The sequence below is a fragment of the Electrophorus electricus genome, chromosome 4 (assembly GCF_013358815.1).
Source record: "Electrophorus electricus isolate fEleEle1 chromosome 4, fEleEle1.pri, whole genome shotgun sequence".
Lineage (NCBI taxonomy): Eukaryota > Metazoa > Chordata > Actinopteri > Gymnotiformes > Gymnotidae > Electrophorus > Electrophorus electricus.
Window position 1 is genome coordinate 20810854 of NC_049538.1, and position 19717 is coordinate 20830570.

The 19717-nt window shown below is 38.3% G+C and overlaps 3 protein-coding genes across 11 annotated transcripts in view; 2 read left to right on the top strand and 1 right to left on the bottom strand.

Annotated features, from left to right (window-relative positions):
- nptnb (neuroplastin b) overlaps window positions 1–10838 on the top strand; it is a 22952-nt gene extending 12114 nt beyond the window's left edge. Inside the window, exons 4-9 of one of the 9 annotated variants that reach the window (XR_003410463.2) lie at window positions 835–929; window positions 4632–4768; window positions 4941–5214; window positions 7093–7178; window positions 8990–9011; window positions 9242–9308. Coding sequence is in view for 3 of the 9 variants with exons in the window: in XM_027007983.2 (XP_026863784.1) it covers window positions 835–929; window positions 4632–4768; window positions 4941–5214; window positions 8990–9011; window positions 9242–9302 (589 nt within the window). In the remaining 6 variants the exon portion in view is untranslated. Of the gene's footprint in view, window positions 1–834; window positions 930–4631; window positions 4769–4940; window positions 5215–7092; window positions 9013–9241; window positions 9321–9796 lie in introns of those variants that run through there. The other 8 variants (XR_003410462.2, XR_003410465.2, XM_027007983.2 and 5 more) reach the window with 8 other exon arrangements.
- rec114 (REC114 meiotic recombination protein) lies at window positions 9327–16065 on the bottom strand. The gene is made up of 7 exons (XM_027007985.2): window positions 15874–16065; window positions 15067–15156; window positions 13401–13484; window positions 12560–12739; window positions 11425–11496; window positions 11013–11178; window positions 9327–9856 (listed from the first exon to the last, which is right to left on the bottom strand). Exons 1-6 carry the CDS (start codon window positions 15973–15975, stop codon window positions 11014–11016), a joined length of 693 nt encoding a protein of 230 aa, XP_026863786.1. The 5' UTR covers window positions 15976–16065; the 3' UTR covers window positions 9327–9856; window position 11013.
- A 717-nt stretch (window positions 16066–16782) lies between these two features.
- Window positions 16783–19717, top strand: part of hcn4 (hyperpolarization activated cyclic nucleotide-gated potassium channel 4) — a 67981-nt gene continuing 65046 nt past the window's right edge. Inside the window, exon 1 of the mRNA XM_027008013.2 lies at window positions 16783–17893. Within this exon, the coding sequence (XP_026863814.2) occupies window positions 17208–17893 (686 nt within the window). The 5' untranslated portion in view covers window positions 16783–17207. The remainder of the gene's footprint in view (window positions 17894–19717) is intronic.

A 19717-nucleotide genomic window follows, 5' to 3' on the forward strand; every position in this document is an offset into this window, starting at 1 on the left:
ATTCAAATGCAGCACAAATGATGCTGGTTCAGTGTAAAGGCTCTCAGCAGATGGGTCTTATTCACCATGGTTTCCCCCGACGGCATAATCCCAGCAATCCTATTATTCTTTTAGTAGTAAACCTCTGCATATATTATACATTATATATGTATGCAATATATAATGTATAATTTAGTAATAATCACTATAATATTTAACAAGACAAAATTTCCAAAATTTTTCCATGCTTTTACCTGAGCAACTCCTGCCTCCATAGCACCACTTATAGCCAAGTGAGATGTTTTTGAAAGGCAGTATCTTGTCAACCTGCATGCAAGTAATTCCCTAGTGACACTCATGTCTGGAGCAGACAGGATCCTGCCAGTAGCTCTTCTACGGCATAGTCAAGCATCCCATCTATTCTCCCAAAGCACATGAAGTTCAGCACAATGCTAAAATATGCCGTCATGGATTGAATTTACTTAAATAGCATACTGACATTGTGTTCTGACTTGTGGAGCATTATGTATGTTCAGCTCTGTTGGTTACCTCGTAAAAGGTATTGGTAACAGCTTTACATGCAAAAACACCCAGCATGGATGATGTATTGTGCTATGCAGAACATGTCAATCAAGGTTTGGCTGCTTAAGGTTAGGGTAACCAGTTCAGGTGTATGGTAAGTTATAGCATAGGTTAATAAGTATATAATAACCGTTATGCAAGCAAGCTGTCTTTTCTGGCAGTAGCCCTTTCTGCTCAGTACTGATTCCATGTACCGAATCTCAAGTCTGCCAGTACCAAGCACTAATCTGGGTGAAATGTCCTGTTGTATGTGTGTGTGTGTGCCTCTACTAGATTGAGCAAACCAAGAGCCGATGATGCAGGAGAATACATGTGTGTTTACACCTTTGACATGGCCCCCAATGCCAACGCTTCCATTGAAGTCAAAGGTGGGTTTTTCTGAGTACAAATGCTGTAAATGACATATAAATGGTTAACAGGGAAAGCCCTTTCAAATATGGCACCATATGTATTGTTCCAAATGTTCAGTACTGTTTGGTCCAAACATGAAATGATTGCTCAGAGCCACAATAACTCTTTATATTACAGTATTCATTGTGAACAACATGTACAGCAGCATCAAAGTTATAACTATATTTCACATTAATTCTGCTGCAGACTAGATTCACAGGCATAGCTCAGGAAAACTCTGGTATTAATAAGTGAAAAGGTTTTCAGTTATGAGGTCTTGATGAGGTATTCAACTCCAACCTTCTAAATATGATTGAGGTTATTTCTAAATTGCCTTCATATGGAAACATACACTGCTATAGAGAAACAAAAAACTACAGCAATTTGCCAGAGCGATAGATCCAGACATTTAGCAAAAAATCTAGCTTTGAGTGCACTAATGCAGACAGAGTGAGATTTGGTCTCATTATTTTTCTCCACAGTCAAAAACAAAGAATCCTCTGGACAATCACTGTCATTCATACAAGATAGGAGTTTGACTGAAAAGCCCACTTACTAGTAGAATGTGCAATTTACTACAAAAGTTCTCGGGCCCAGTCTTCGGGGTCCATGCATGACAAATTTCTCTACATAACCATTATACATAACTGAAAGGTACACAAAGCACAATGGACATGACTGTAAAATTCACTCACACCCAAGAATCAATATTGTCTTCATATCTAGAAATTATCAGAGCATTTCTAGGTGTACATTCCTGAGAATCAATATTTTAAAATAAAGATTACAAGAATAGAGCTGTCCTCCTTTACAGGATTATCTCCTATAAAATAATACTGGAAAACCACATTTACAACCATTTGAAATCAAACTACATTTTGATAGACAATTCGTAATGGCCCATAAATTAAATGAAGCATTTACTGCATCAGGTCTATGCAGGTCTACAATGCATTCCAGGCAGAATCACCCCCTGCAGCCTCAGATCTGTGAAACAATGAACAGTCTGAGCTTGCTTACACGCTCTTCACAGTTAAGACAATTTGTTTTGACACTGCCATCATGTGCACTGAGCATGCCTGGACCATTATGTCAAAGCTGTTTTAAGCGTGGCCTGGTTACATAATACGCTGATGCTGATGTCTGCTTGGCTCGGACTTTGCTGCTCCTAGCCTGGTGGGGGACAGGATGCATGCACCACACATACTGCACCCGCATTCCCAAAGAGATCTCACCAGAATGAGCTCAAACCACTGTACCCTTTTCAGTTATTAGCTCTAATCAGTAGCTGTGCTCAGAGCTCATTTTCAGTGCACCAATGACAATCAGCTCATCTCACAATAGAGGCATAGTAAAAATGACATGCAGATTCACTTTGGTTTTGTGTTCACAGTTCACATAATCACATTTATTTATTTCAAACATTTTATAATATCAATGTCCTTTTGGCTCAGAAGAAAACACTGCACCAATGTGCTTCCTGCCCACACAATAACATAAACTCATGACCAATAAAAATAAAGAAATAACATAAATAAATCAATAAACCCTGGATACTGATCTATATTAAATCTACGCCACAGTCATGAATGGGGCCTTCTAATCCATTGCACGAAACCTGTACAGGTTGAAGGAGGCAAGGACTGCTCTGCTCCTCACTATTCTGTGCTCCACCCCCAGCTCTCGTGTCCTTGGCACCTCTATCTCTCCAGCTCTCAGCTCTGAGGGAACAGATGGAGGCTTGTGTGCTGGGGTGGGATTAAGGTCTGAATCCACTTCCAGCCATTTCTAATGGCAGGAGTTATTGTCCACGATGATAATCTGTCACTGCTCACACACGTATTGTGCACTGATAGTAAGAATTTCTTTATATTTTTAAATCCTTTTCAACATAATTTGATATGGATTATTTGATAACAGTAAGTAGATATATTATAGCTTTGTGTGTACATAATCCATATTCCTTCATTTATTTTTTCTTTATCTCTACATAAGGCAAGCTACATAAACTGTCTACACACAATTATGCCTTAGAATTCAGCTACATGGGTGGCTACAGAAGTGCGGCTTCTTCTTCATTTCAAATAAATTCATTATTAGCTTTTCCTTTTGGCACCTTTTATTGTCTGTCAGCAGAGTATTTTCTCTGTTCCATGTATTGTTGGCTTCATTCATTTCCTTTTGGTATGAGTTACACATCCTGTTTCAGGGAAACATAAGTAAGGAGACTGAGGTTTCCCTACAAATAGCTTTCAGATACAGCTATATGCGTCACTGCAGTGTTACCAATCTCTTTCTAGCAATGATCACATGTTCATGTATACACACTTCCACTGAGGATCAGCATTTGGAGGCACGCCAGAATGAAACTGTACAGTACTAAAAGCATTATCTGCATAGGGGCTAGGGGATTGACTCTGAGGAGAAGCATGTGAGGATAGTGCAAGGCTAAGCTCCTGCTCATCATCCTATTCCAGCCCCACATGCTCAAATGCGAATACACAATCCTCAGCTAGCACGTGTGCACCATAATTAGAGTGTGATGTCACCCATGTCCTAGGCCACACCCACCCTATCCTCCATATTCACAGTAGAAAACACTCGCTCCAGGCGCCTTCCCAATCCTGCTTAATTGCATGGAAGGAATTGCTGTAATGTTGGGGATTAACATAAAGCTGCAGCAGATATCTGTTCACTGCATAGCTGATTTGTGGTCAGTAGCCAAAATGTCCCACATTTTGGCAAAAAAATGCTGCTTTTAATACAAGACATTTCTTGGCAAATGTTCTCAACTGGCACCTAATAAGAAGCTGATGTCATGAGAAAGCACACATTGAGAGCCTTAAATAATACACACAAGGGTTTTAAATTTTTAATTAAAGATGTGCCATATGCCTAATATCTTGCCTTCAATCATTTTTATGTCTTGGGATTTTAATTCATTGTTACACATTAGCACTTTTCTTCAGAGATGTCAGTCTGTACAACTACTGAACCATTGACAATCTAACAACTAAGAGAAAGAGCAAGACACAAGTGAGTTTCAAACAAAAATGAGCTTTAATGAAAAAAATGCAGCAAAGGATAAACAGGAGTGAACTGAGGGCAAAAAATGTAACAGAAGTACACAAGCAAAAGGAAAATAAGGCAAACAAAAGACTGAGTAGGCTTGACATTCATAGTCTTGCGAGACAGGCTTTCATGAAGGAGAAGGTCAGTGCAAAACACTGATGTGATGGTCCCCTGTACTTAAGTAGGGAAGATGTAATGAGATGTAGGTGTATGTCATAATTAGTAAATAGGCGATTGTGAACTTGGAAGTGGTTGTATGTCATGACTGGTGGAGGGAGTGGTGATTGACGGGCAGAGGTGTCTGATTGGCTGGAGGAGGGTGAATGGGGCTGTGTGTGTTTGGTTAGGTGTTGGCCGGTGCATGACATAATGGATGAATTAGTATTAAATATAGGATACTATTTAAAATTTAGGGTACTTGGGATTTCAAATACATGTCACATTAAAAAGTGCAGTTTTTAAAATAAACTTTATTTTACTTTATTTGATAAGCAGTGTATCAAAGAACAATTGTAACTTCACATATACGAAACTCATTATGTAAAATCATATTTAAAAAAAAAAAAGAAAAGGAAAAGATATCAAGAAGTATCTTCTCTTTTACTTAGCGGCTCCTGAAATCACTGGTCACAAACGGAGTGAGAATAAAAAGGAAGGAGAGAGTGCACTCTTGTACTGCAGATCTGTGGGATACCCACATCCCATCTGGACATGGCGGAAAAAAGTCGGCCAGGGATCATACATAGTATGTAATGTGCTGTACTGTTCTAGTGTCATCTCTAGTATACACAAGGAATTTTAAACTCTGATCTTTACAATTAACATGACATGGTGTAATTCTTAGTATTTATGACTGCAGTTATAGATTGTTCAGATATGCATTATTTTCCATAATGTACATTTTCCTCACTCCCCAGGACATCGACAACAGTACTGGACGCTTTTTCATCATCAACAAAGAAAATTACTCAGAACTCACTATTATAAACCTTGACATCAACACGGACCCCGGTGAATATGTTTGCAATGCCACCAACGTTATCGGCTCTAAAGAATCAACATCCATCCTGCGGGTGCGCAGTCACTTGGCCCCACTTTGGCCCTTCCTGGGTGTACTAGCTGAAATCATCATCCTGGTGGTCATCATTGTCGTTTATGAGAAACGCAAGAGGCCAGACGACATGCCAGACGGTAGGCAAATCTCAAATTATTTTTATTCACAACCGCCATGTTTTATAATACATTTGAGAACATGTCAAAATGTCACAATTTAGTGGAGAATGCTAATTATCTGAAATCCAGTAGGACAATTACACAGCATATGTTGTCCAAGGCAAAGAGGCTGTTGTGTCTCATTTTTAATGACACAATACTTTCTTAATTTTTTTTAATGCTTTACTTGGTGATAAGACAGGAAATACCTGAAAATCCTTCAGTTGTAGTGTTTGATAATACATTTATTTAGGACCTACAAAATCCATTGTCAGATTGCTCAGAGCAGGTGATATGAGTGTTTACATGTTTGATAACAGGATAGGATCAGTGTCAATGTTTAACACCAGACAGTCAGAGTAGGCCCAGTGGAAAATACTGACCTCTGTTTACCTGATGTTATTTTGGGGGTGAATACTTTAACAGCAGGTATAAACATAAAGAACTGACTGGTTTTAAATGACAAGCCTTAGCAAATAATTGGGCCTATATGTGACCTTGAAAATATCTTTGTGCATGTGATCTTATAGATGTTTTCACAATTCCATACTCACTAATCTTTCCTTGTGGTCACACCAAGAGTGGACACAGGAGAATAATCTAGGCCAGAGCCAATGATTCAATGTTTCTAATATAGGACTGTCAAAAAGCTAGTGGTAGGGAGATGTAGATGTATGTTAATTTGACCTTTGCAGCTACACATTAGGGCATCTCAGAGCCAGAGGTGGTCTAGAGTTACCCTTTAAATGAACCGAGGGGTATGATGTTGCACAAATACAGATTTAAAAACATGAATTATTACCCATTGGTTCAAATGCAGAACCAACTTCTTATTATTATAAACACAACTTTTTTTAAAACTAATTTTCATATTTCAGGTAAACACTGGTATTCTCTATTTGAAGCAGTCATTCATCACTGAAACTCATATGACTTTAGAAGATTATTCAAGGGGCACAGACAAAGATCCTTTTTAAAATAAAGGCTATTGTTTTCTGGAACCAAGTACTGTTTACTATTCTGGACATTTCTGCCTTACAAATAGTTACATGACCTTAGTTGTTTACCCCTAGGAGGTGTGCAGACATCATTTCTATTATATTCTATGAATCACCAGAGCATTCTATACTTAGAAGAGACATTACATGAAGAAACATTATTTGATACACTGAAAGTGGCCAGTGTTTCAGATCTCAGGTCTTACTGTATAACAGCTTTAAAACTTAACAAACAAAAAACTAAAACATGTTTGTGTTAGGGTGGTTGTGTAGGTGTTTTAGGACTCTTTGCTTGCAGTTACACAGTTTAATCAAAGTCAGGATCACTTGCACCAGTGTTTCCCACCATCATTGCGATAAAAACTGATCGTGTTTTTTGAGTCTCTCAAAATTTTTGAGTCTCTGAATTCCACAATTTAGCCTACTTATTGTTCTAAAAAGTTACAGAAACTTTTAACATTATTCACTTTCATGTACCAAGTAGAATTTCAAATGCAGGTCATTAAATAATATTTGTTTGATTAAATAATATTTGTTTTGCTGACAAATATTGCATTTGTCAGATTTTGAGGTCACAATTTGCTGTTAGCAAGGCTAAATGAGGTCACTTTTGCTCCATTGGCAGACAAAATAGTCTGACAAACGGAGTATTACAGGAAACGAACACAATTATCTTGCTAACTAAAATATGAAGATGCATTTAAACATATTTGCAGACAATACTAAAGGAAACTGAATTCAGAAAAGATTGTGCTTTAAATTATTTGTCAATGGAAGATTACAGTACACTAAATGTAACATCGAAATGGTTCATGTACTGCTTAGCAACAGCTCATGCCTTTTGATGCTCTTTTTTCAGAGTGAACAATTGAGTTTTTACATAAAAGGGTTTAAAACTGCTTTGTTTTTTCCCTTCTCCAAATGGCATCATATTCTTTGTTGGTGGTAAGTTTGATAACTTGCATGTCTTTGGAAATGTCAGCTTCTGTCTTCTCTCCATCCAGACCATGATGTTGACACTAGTTAACCCAATTATTTGATTTGGAAAACCTTAATTTAGTGCAAAGTAATTATAACAGAATGTTGTAGATTCTATACCTTTTCATTTAATTTTGTTGCTGGATACGCATCTCATTTTGGACAATCAGCCTCTGACATGTTTGATGTAGGTGCACACTTTGCAACAATCTTTACAATTCTTTGTAACAATCCTTCATTAGTCTTAAGTGGCATTTTCTAATACTTTTAGGGGTAACTTCAAACTTGTGAAGGAGTACTAAACAGTCAGCACTGTTTGCAAGTAAGAGGCAACTGGCATTTATTGTACAAACACATCAATGGCCAATCAAAAACATGCTGATCTAGAATGCTCATTGTGAAATTACAAAAACTTAATCTCATAAATACCATTGTGATCTCAGACATATTTAAGATATGTTCAAGATGTTAGAAATCCTACCATAACACGATCAAACAAAACAAATATCGAAACTAAAGGATGTTACTCTTTCTTTCTTAGATATTACATCTTAAAGTCTGTAAGCCTATAGTGCAAACTGCAGTCTGCAGACTCTATATACGTCTTCCTCACCCTTTGAGTCACCAAATGACCCACAGTCAGCTTTCATATGATAACAATAAAGCTAAAATGAAAACAATATGCAAACTACAGAAATTATATTGGAATTTCTTTTCTGCTCACTGCATTGAATACTACTTACCATCACAAGAAGGGGAGGTGGGGTGGTAGATTAAGATCCTAATATAATATTAAGGTCTTTCTGACTGAATAAGAAATAAGGTCATAATGCTTTGAAGTCCTCACAATTATTTTACAATTCATGAGGGGTTTTGCTTTTCATATTTAACATCAAGACATTACGTCTAATAAGTATATGGCTTGCTATTTCAGAAAAAGGGCCCTCTATGGTAACAGCCAGAGTACTTGTCCATGTTTTTTGTTTGTTTCGTTTCTAGAACCTATGACTTATGTGAACCCAAGGTTCTTTAACATTGTATAATTTTTACATGTGCTTCATCTAAATAACTACATTTGTTGTCACTTGACAATCTGCAAAAGGTCATGTGAAAAATATTCATAAATTTAACAAAGATTTTTCCTGGGTTTGATGAGAATGGCTTGAATGTATCAATCAGCTGTATTGGCTGTTAGCTGAGCTTAGGCAGTTAATGTCTAGAAGCCATACTGTCCTGTCTCCAAATATAATCTATGTGGTGTAATGCACTGTTGAATGCTGCTGCCCTCAAGCTGTGGATGCATGCTGTTTTCAGTCTCACAATCATGCTAACCAAGTACCTTCATCCATATCGATGTCAGGATTTTATGCTTCCTGGTAGACTATTTTCACTTACATAAGTAATTAACCCAAAAAGTGTAAACTATTGAATGGCTCAAGGTTTCACAGATATCTTTCAGAATCACTTATGCATCAGTACTGAAGTCTTGACAGTACTTCATTCCGATTCTTGCAGAGATGCCATTAGTGAATATTCGACTCAACTATAAAACCACACAACAACAGATCAGTAGGAGTTACTCCATTCCATATGCTGAAATATAATATTCTCAATCATGTTTCTCATACCATTAATGCTATGTACACTTTCTAAGACATCTTAGAACAAATAATCTTAAAACTGTAATCTAAAATAAACTAAGGATTTAAACTACTGTTCATTTTTTAAAACCCATTTTTAATTTTTCTTCCTCTCCTATTTACCTGTACCTATTGAAGATGATGAACCAGTCGGAACAATGTAAGAGCTGTTTTAACACATCTGTCACATATGACTGCATATTACATATCCTAATGTTCATCATGATAAAACAATAATGTACAAAATTACAATAATCTACTAAAGTTGAATTAAAATGTCTTTTAATCACTTATAATACTAATATAATATTGTCTATCCACTACACAAAAAGTTTTGTTTTTTTCTTCTCTCTCTCCCTCTCTCTCCCTCTCTCTCTTTCTCTCTCTCAGGAAAACAAATTCTACTAACAACCACAAAGACAAAAACCTGAGACAGCGGAACACCAACTGAGAAAACAGGCTTTGGAAAGTGAGCATTACTGCATTACTGCTAGTGCTGTAGGACATCAACAGATTTCATTTAGCAGACTTCACAGGGAACTTCACTGGTCCCAATGGTGAGGTCACATGGGGCTGCAAACTGCTATACCATCTTTCTCTAACAATGCCATAAATTGGCTATATTAGTCAGCAATGAATTAATGAACTATCATACAGTACATATAGAAAAGGGCCTAGACAGATGCATGTGATATGTTGAGAGACACAAGCATACATTCCAAACCTGACAAAATGAACAGTCTGCTGCCTATAACTTCATATATATATATATATGCCAACAGGGAACTATGACCTGAACCACACCATAGCTTTATATGACTATCACTGTTGGCCTCAACATACCTGGAATTCAAAAGATGCACAAAAGAAAAAGAGCAACAAGCTAATGTGCAGTGTTCTTGTTTCCCCTGCTCCAATGTGTTGTTCTTGCTTCCTGCTCCATAGAAGACTGCACATCTCGACCGTATGAAAGTATCCAAGGAGAAAAGGAGCTCCTGGCCGTTTCTAAAAAGCATATCCTGCCTCACTCAGTGAATGAAAACAAAAACAGCATAACACTGGCAGAAAAGAACAATAAGGACTGTCTTAAGCATGCCTTATTCAGTCTACCGGTGTGTGGTATATGAGAATGGGTGATTCAATTCATTCAAAAGGTGTGCACATCATTTTTTCTCTGTGTGCTGTTACATTTTGTTCTAGCATATCATCATATATCCTTTTTCATATTTACATATTGTGTCGAATGCATGCTGTAACATAACCTAATGACAGTTCTTTTTTTATTGTTATTTATTTCTGTGGTGTTGCATCAAAAATAATTACCTTTGTTTTTTGTCACCAAATGGAGAGAAAATTATATGCTCATTTAGTTCTTTGTACAGTTTATCATCAATTCTTGAAATTAAACAAAGGTGTTCTATCTAAAGCTGGACTTCCAGAGCCTAGCTGTGAATGCCAGAGCAGTATTTAATCAAGGAGAACTGTCTATGTATTAAAGAATTTAAAAAGATGGATAAATGTTATTTATTTTCTAGAGTTACCTAGATGTCTTGTACAGGTTACGCTCTTTAAGTGTTCAAATATTATAATAGCATATCTGTAAAAAGCAAAGAATATATCTTTTTTTTATTCTCTTTGTCCTCCAAACCATGTTTCTTTTTAGTCAGATATGATTCTTGTACAGCATGGCTATTATCCTATGCAATATGTATTCAAATAGATCTATTGACAATTGTAAGGTGGGGAGCATTTGTTTTGATGAGTTTCACAGACTAAGCTTTAAATGTTGTGGGATCATCAGGATGCAGGAATAGCATAAATGCACTGCTGTAGTTGTGTGACTACTCCTCCTACAGAAAATGGCATATCAGTGTGTTGCAGTGCAACTGGACCAATATATAAAGGTGGCACTTGCTGGAGCTAAAGCCATTACAATAATTATGTGAGACCAACTGTTCTTTTTAAAATAAAGGCTCCAAAAATATGAGTTCACGTGTTGTTTGATTCATTTGACTGAACATAACTATTGAACATCTGTCTAAACAAATGCATTTTTGTTCTGCATGGTACACGCCATGTAAAATTATGAAAATCAGTGCCAAGACAAACAATGTTATGAATGTTATGAAAAACACCCTTGAAATCATCGTTCTTGTTGTACCTCACTCCTGGATCAGCTCCTTCAACTTGTTTTCCACCTCTTCTACAAAGGCAGGGAAGCCAGAGTCAAGCAGACACAGGCGCAACAGCGCCTCCATAGTACTAGGGGGCACAGTACAATGACGATACGCCAAGGGCAGGGACAGCCCATGTAGGCCCAGGAAATGCTAAAAACAAAGAAAATGGCCCTCTAATTGCATGTAAAAATAGTACTAACTGTGTAGCAGTAAGCTCCTGGGGTAACGCCTCCAAATTTAACTGAAAGTGACATTCTGCTCTCATACTGTCATATCTACAGACATCACAAAGGTACCTTCGGTGGCAAAGTAGTTATAAACTGCTATTCAGGCTCGTCTGAAAACATCATCCATTATGCAGTATCAATCAGTGCCCTCTTAATCAGAGGGCAGTACCTGAGAAAGATGCTTAATGGTCACAGATTCCTGGGTAACGTCTGGGACAGCCTGTGGTGCATCTATAGGAGCCTTAAGAGAAGACAGGAATAGATCCATTCATTACAGTCACAGGTCTCCCTCCGAGGGGCTACCCAGCCAATCAATAAGCTCATTACTAATTGAATGGTCTCGGTCTCATCTCTTCCAGGGCCTTTCATCGTATCCTTAACTTGCCAAATTTTGACAATGCATTTTGATTGTGACATTCAGAATGCCATCCCCTCAAAAAACAAACACACAGATTTTCAGAAAAACTGCAATACACATGATTTACAACAAAATCTAGTTCTGCAAGTTGTACTTTTTGGTAGATTGTTCTGGGAGCGCCATCTAGTGGAAGCAAATCTCCATATTTCATATTTCCCACTGCTACAGTCCAAGATGGAAAAGCACTGATTTCATCTATTACAATAATTGCCATATTATTCTATCAATTATACCATGGACTTGGCTGCTATCAAGCGGTTGCAGCTGATGACAGTAGCAGTGGTTATCAGCAAGGTCAGGCTCAGGACACACCAACAAGCCCAAAGGTGGCATATATAACCACATGCTGCATACGTAACCACATGCCACATCCAATGGCCAATGTGTATACACACACACACACACACTAACACTTATGAGCTCTTGAGGTGATATGAGCAAAGATTAGTCTATGTTATTTTAATTATGCTAATTTACACATTACAGCCCATGCAACCCTAACACCAGTCTGTCCTTGCCTATCAGTCTCCCTTCATACACTATAGAATACCGAAGTCCACATGCTCCACAACCTCCCAAAACGTTCTCATGTGATTCCTCTGCCAACATCACCTCACTGGTCGCAAGAACTCTTTTGAGCACTTTTGGAATAACTTAGATTTCTGCACTAATTACTCATGAAAATGTTATCTGATATTTTAGTCAGTCAAAATAATAAAGACAATTTGCATAAATGAATAACACGAACAACTACTTCTTATCAATACTGAACATGTAGGCTTCATATACTTTTTCTTGTTACTGTAATATCTTCTGCCTCTGCCCATACAGCTGTGTGTTTCTGTGTCTGTGTGTGGTGCTGCTCTTATATTGTCATGTACGGTACCTGCTTTTGATGGTCACATGGTACAGTTTCAGTGGTTTGAGTTGAAGGGGGAGGGGCAGGCTGCTCTTCTGTGCCTATAGGGAGATATTCCTGAAGTCTCTCCACAGCCTTCCTACATAAATCTACTGCTTCAGACCTGTTACTGCCATCAAACTGCAGTCTCATCATACGGCTCTCACCCTGTGTAAAAACAGATAAACAGATAAACCCACAGTTTCTCTCTCACACACACACGCACGCACGCACGCACGCACGCACGCACACACACACACACACACACACACACACACACACACATACATACATACACACACTGTGTGTATATAGAAATAACAGAACTATTATCATTTCTTATATATACACTGCTGGCCTAAAGGCTACCTTGTCAAAATCATACCATCTCAATTTCTGTACCCATCATATGCAAGTGCATGTGATCTATGGCCTGTGAATTATGCTGCCATATATTCATATATTTTTTCCAACAGTTCATCAGTATTCATGAGGTAGTAATTTCCAGTTATATAGACATGATGCAGATTAAATCATCGTAATAATTAACAAACCGCAAATCATGGATGACTTTGAACTGTTTGTTGAAAGTCATTCAGAAACCACTATTCTTGTAAATTGACATGTTTATATTGCAAGGCTCTAAGAGCCAATAATGCAGCACTTACTCCTACAAAAACACAGGTTGTTTTTTTCTGTCTACTGTGCCTGTTGTAATACAAATCCTTTTTCTGCATTTCAGCTGATCATTTTATTTGACAAAGATGTTCACACCAGAGCCACACTCACACCAGTGAATACACTGCACATGTTTTGTTCTATTTCCCACCTTCGATGTCATGTGGAAAAGCAGACTGTCAGATTTCTGATGGATCTTTAGAAAACTCCTAGCATTGAGAAGAGAGAACCCCTCCTGAACAAATAAAAGGAAAAAACAAAACTCATATACAACAAACAAGGGGAAAAAACAAATGTAATGTCATATGTCACATAAAAACTAACACTACCCTATATATAACATTCTGTAACAGATAAGATACCATCATGGCAGGGGGAAGAAATAACGATTTCCACTAACTGCAAATCTAGTATGACTCAGTAAAGCCAACAACAAATATTTAAATTTACAGGCTTTTGCTATCCAATAAGTATCTTAAATAACAAAGCCAAAATAACCAAATAAATGTTAAGGAAAAGATCAAGAATTCAGTTTGAGCCTAGACTGACATTACACCAAAGTTCCAGAAGGGGGCTCTATTTCCATAGAAACTTCAGTGCGTATGCCACTTGCCAGACCTTGTGGCACAGGACCAATCTCCTCATTGCCACGTGAATGTTCCCAACAATGGAAAACATGAATTGCTCACTGTCAAAATAGTACAGATAACAAAATAGGACTACTAATAAATGTTTTACCAACATTTTATATACTGCCCACAAAGGCATTAAAAAGGCTTCTAATTTTTATTCTCCATAATATTTTGTAGAAAATTATTTTGCCTAGATTTAATTAATAGGTATAGTACACCAAAATTTCCAGACGTTTTCCAGAATTACTGTTATTATTATTATTATTTAACCTCAAGACTTACAAATTATTTATTTATTTCCCCCTTGCAGAGGATTAGCCTAAATAATAAACAGCATACAAAGCATTACATTTTTTAAACACACTCTTCATTCTTAGTGCTGTCTGGTTTGTTGTGCAATTAAAGAAATCACCACTAACTGCCTCTACCCCAAAACCCTAAAAACTACTCCTCTTCTCTCTCACACACAAACACATACTCATTAACCGCTCTTCTGAAGTAACGTACTATTACATTAAATACTACTTAGGTGTTTCAAAACTGGTTTGAATAAAAAATTCAGATCTGCTTGGCCTTTACACACAGCTCATATTAATGAGAAACAGCCATATCATGCATTAAGGTTAGGGAATCCAATATTTCATTGAGGTATATCCCAGGCTTTGACCTGAATAGTAAGGCTGCATGGTTTGACAACAAATGGCTCAGCATGAAAGCAGTGTTCACTCCCCTAGCTCCTGTACATCACATCATGAAGAGATGGACGCTATTGTGCCTCTGAGACCATGATTTCTGCTTATTTCTGAAAGAGGTGCTCAGAAGCACTTAGCCCAGCAATCCTTTAGGGAGGTCAACAGGGGAGCAAGAAAGGAGGGGATTAGGCAATTCCCTCTCTGAATGAAGAGCAACACTGTTCTTTCTCTGAATGTTCACAGATCCATGCACTTGTGATGGGTTTTATGTGACCCCCCCACCATGTGGATGAAGTGAAAGCCTGTCATAGGGAACATAAGCCACATTGTGCTTTCAAATGGTTATAATAACTTCATAGGCTACTGTAGACTCAAATGTCATTTCCATTTAAGTTTGAAAATAAACTGAAATAACACCTGCCAAAGTCTACTTTAAACTCAAATTAAAACAATGAATATGCATTGCCTAAACTGCAGCACTTGGGCAGTTTACCAGCAGTTCCTGAGCCTGTGAGACAAGCAGATGACCAGATTCCAGTATCATCAGTTCCAACTTGCCTGTGCTTTCACTGGACTCGAACACCTTTAAGAAGGTAAAAACACAGAAGGTTTACATTTTTTAATCTTTAAAGCACGCAAAGTTTCATTAAGACTGAACAGTCCAGTAAGTCCCCTCATAGGAAACCCTGCATAAGCGTCGGGGTGTGCGGGGGAAGAGGGGCGGGTGTTGCGCCCAGTGACTGGATAGTTACTTAGCGTTACCTAGGTTAGCTAACTAAATAAGGGAGAGTGTTCCAAAACCAAAAATTATCGACACATTCTCAGATTGACTACTCAAAAAATTACGGGGTGCTGAAAACTTTTGACAATGTAGCTAGCCGGCTACCTAGCTAACGTTATCCATCTTAGCCAAATTGGTACCTAGCTAGGATAGCTATTTCGTGAGCTATTCAGCAGCTGTCTAGGGGGCAGGCTAAGTAGGCTGGAAGTTATCTATCGTTAAATAGATAGGTTACTTAGGTTAAGTGAATGATATTTTGTGGAATATGTGGAAGCACGGAAAACTAAGAAATTGTTCTTCTAATATATGATAATTAAACGTAAATTGTTTGACAAGTGACAGGTTATCAACAAAAATAGAACCTAGACATGCCCTCCTGCCTCCGTAATATAATTTCAGGTAGCTAGTTAACTGTCCAGAGAGATAGTCGGCTAATTGTTTGCTAGTTAGTCTGTTGGCATATTTACTGGATAACCTTTGTACTTAATGTTACCTATCTAACTTAGCTAGTTAACTTACCTTCCAAGAAGAGGTGCCTCCGCTGTCTTTTGCTCTTGGTAAAAAACGTCCATAGCGTTTTAAAGTCCAAATAGCTTTAGCTATTGTCTTTTTTTGAGACATAACTAACTAGCTAGGTTAACTAACAAGACAGCTATCTACACAAATGTTTGCTGTCTTTGGTTCTTTCTCAGCAGAACGTAAAAACGACTAGACCACCTCTATGAGACGTCTAATAAAATATGTTATATATGAATACGCACGTATGTCTCACGTGGTATGGAACGGTCATCAAACAAGCTTGTAGGATAACTTTTTGCAAACTGTTTGTTAGCGCTTGTGCCAATTAATAGCTTGTTATTGGTCGATGGCTTTGTAATAAATGCATGTTAAAACAAGGTCATAACCTGTACACTGAATTACGGGCAATTATTTTGTGTTTCGGAGTGAAAATGAAAATACATATTTTCTCAGTGCCTTCTTGATAACAGGCGTTTTATTTTGTTTTGTTTGTTTATCAATCAGATCTTAGATCTACCAATGTTGCCTACTAACAGTTATAAACAACTTACAATGTATTAACATATATTTATTGTGGTAGACTGGATGAGAACATTTGGTGCGTAAGATTTCTGGTGATACTAAAACATCACAAACATTGTGAACAATATGAAAAAACCTTTTCAATGGTTGGTAATACGTCTCAGACCTAGGTGGGCTGTGCTTATTTGCCGCCCTCGCTCCTATGGCAACCCAATAGATCAGCATCATCATGAATATTCACAAGATCAGAGCGCCTCAGGACGGTGGATGGCAGTGATGTCAGCGGTCCTTGACTGCTGATGTAGGTTACATGATTGCATTGCATTGCATTGTTTATTATTGACAGCCGTTAGGGATCTTGAGGGTAGAGGCGAGGGCATGCCTCACTATCCATGACCTCGGCGCATCTCCTCTCCATCCGTCGGCACGTCTCTCTCTTGTCATGGTGAGGTGGCTCCAAACAGCTTTTTTCTATGACTTTCTATGGTCCTAATGGAATAGAGCAATTCAGTGCCTTGCAACAAGAGTGGTATGGTGAAACGGAACCCACTGTTACAACTGTGCGGGAGAACATAGACTATTTGAGCTGACAGGTAATATTCGAAGTGATCTTCCTGCATATGCACCGCTTTCCACGGCACGGTGTGTCATGTGTATCAGTAAAATGGTAGTAGGCAAAGAGATTAGCTCGAGACTGTTCGTTCTCAGCCGAAGATAGGGATCTTGGGAATTCGTGGCAATAGTCACAACAGTAACAATAAAAACTGGATTCTTTGTCATTGAACTGATCGTAGCACTGTTTCAATGTCATAATGGACAGGTTGCATTCTTCCATGCGTAAAAGGCTCTACAGTTTGCCACAGCATATCGGGCATAAAGCTTCTATCATGGGTGATGGGGAAGACAGCGACAAGGACACCAGGAGAAAGAGCATCAGGATGAAGCCCCTGCAGTCGCCGACCTCCGCGGGAAGCTGCAGAGTCTTTGGGGAAACTAAAAGCGGAGACGCGGTGATCATGGAGACGGACATCGGCAGACCCATGAAGAGCAGTTCAAATGGAGACTGTCGGAGGTTTCGCGGCAGCCTTTCGTCCATCACCAGTCGGCATGTCCATGACTCAGATTCAGCGGAGGAGAAGCGTCTCATCACTGAAGGAGACGTCACCCCGAGTGAGGAGAGCCCCCCTGGAGCAATTGGTGGCAGCACGGAACAAGGGGCGCAAGGCGGCGCAAGCGGTGGGGGGACCGGCGTCAGCCAGCATGGTACTCCCGATCCGCAATCAGGCTTCGTAAAGTTGGATGGCATCGAACAAATTTTACCGGACGACGAAAGATATTATCAAGCAGGTTTCATGCACAGGCAGTTTGGAGCCATGTTGCAACCAGGGGTCAACAAGTTCTCTCTAAGGATGTTTGGAAGCGAGAAAGCAGTGGAGCGAGAGCAAGAGCGGGTAAAATCTGCTGGTTTTTGGATTATTCATCCCTACAGTGATTTCAGGTAATACGACTATTAATAACAACATCTAAAAAGTGACTTGATCAAACCATCAAAAGTAATGTAAACTTTAATGTGGGTGAAATCTAATTGTTTAGAATAAACTTTACAGATCATTATAAGGATAATGCAATATTTTTTCTATGCTTAAAAAAAGCCCTTCAAAATCATTAATATTTTTAATTTGTTCAGAACAGTGGTTTCTTAAGGGCTGGATACAAATATCATTCCTGGGAGGATGAGAGTAAAGAGGATAAGAGTAATCCTGTAAACCCTGGGAATAAATCTGTACTGAAAGGAAATTTGTTTAAATCAGAGGTCAGTAGGATTGAAAACAGCTGTGTGATTAATGTCATTTTACACCAACACAAAAATCATGACTTTATTCTGCAAATTTAGACAGTCAGCAATTAAAGGTGTATAAAATATTTAATCTTTTTTAGTAAAGCGCCTGCTTCACACATTTATTACTTAAGTTAAAAATAAAATGATAACCTTTCTTCATAAAAAACGGCTGAAACTTCTGAAAGTTTACTTACTTACTTCTAACTTTTATTAAATGCCATATTTAGAATATGCCTTTTTTTTTTTGCTGCTGCTGCTGCTGCTGAAAGCCTTTTTAGACTGTAGAGGTGTGATTGCTATTTGGATCATAGATAGAAACCACTCACTCTTACTCATTATTAAGTTGTGTCCTTGAGAATGACATCCGCACTATACGTTCAGTGAGTACTGCCAGATGTTTGGGTGTAGATGTCCATGTTGGCTCATGCATTGATACATGTGAGACGACTACATGTTTGCTGACAAGGGTGGTAGGAGAACTTGGGCCTATTCCAGCGGTATTGGAGAACTGCTGTGGTTCTATCTATTTGGCAGTGTTTGGGTTAATGTGATTTCTTGAACAGTACTGGTTGTTTTGTTCATTTTTAAACCATTTTGACCTAAAGTATTTGTAATCCAAACATTTACTTATCATAATCATTTAGGGTATTTACTTTTTTATTCTCATTTCATTTATTTATTTATTTTTGACAGAAAAAATATACATGACATGCACATGGACATATTGACAATACCATTGATTATGGGCCTTGGATATGAACTAAAACATTGATTTCATAACACATCTCACCTAATTGCCAGCAAATTGCAGATACAAATCATGATACATATGATTTGTTCTCTTGTACTGGACTGTAAAATCAGATTATAGTTCTTTCTAAACAAAACGTTACTGCTGAAACAGTGATAACAGTATCAGTGCTTTCCTCCAATTTACACAATACACTGGATTTCCAGGATTAATTGTGGCTTAGCTTCTGCTTCCAAACACCTCAGTAATTACTACCTCTTACACCAACTCAAGGTCAAGCAGTGGGAGCCACAAAACGGAAATACAGGACAATTTGACATCCTCAGACAACTTTCCAGTGCATGAAGACTAATTTTCTAGTCTGTTTATCTTATGGGTCTTTAAGCTTCTTCTCTGCAGTCTTATGTTATGTGTTATCCATATGAAGGCAAACTGCATAGACTACTCTGCTTTGCAGTCTTCAGCCCAGCCCTCTGTCACATTTGCCAGCGCAGTTTGCACACACACCCGTCAAACTACGCGTTCGGCCTATTGCTTTAAGATGCGTATCCGGGCCTGTGTGATGGGTGCGAAATGAGTGCGCACGCGCACAAGCGCCAGCGACGCTTCAGCCTCTCTTGCACGCCAACACAGTGATTAAGTGAGCCGCAATTAAAGCCTCCTGTGCTGCCCTGTGCGCCTGTAGCGAGTTAGCTGCGTCACTGTGATGTCTTCACGCTCTTTGTGTCACT

Coding starts and splice junctions, on each gene's coding strand:
- rec114 (XM_027007985.2), bottom strand. CDS start 15,975: ATGTCTCAAAAAAAGACAATAGCTAAAGCTATTTGGACTTTAAAACGC. Junction 12,740..13,400: donor TTTTCCACATGACATCGAAG/GTGGGAAATAGA, acceptor GTTTTTACACAG/GGTGAGAGCCGTATGATGAG. Junction 11,179..11,424: donor CCATTAAGCATCTTTCTCAG/GTACTGCCCTCT, acceptor CTTTGTTTTTAG/CATTTCCTGGGCCTACATGG.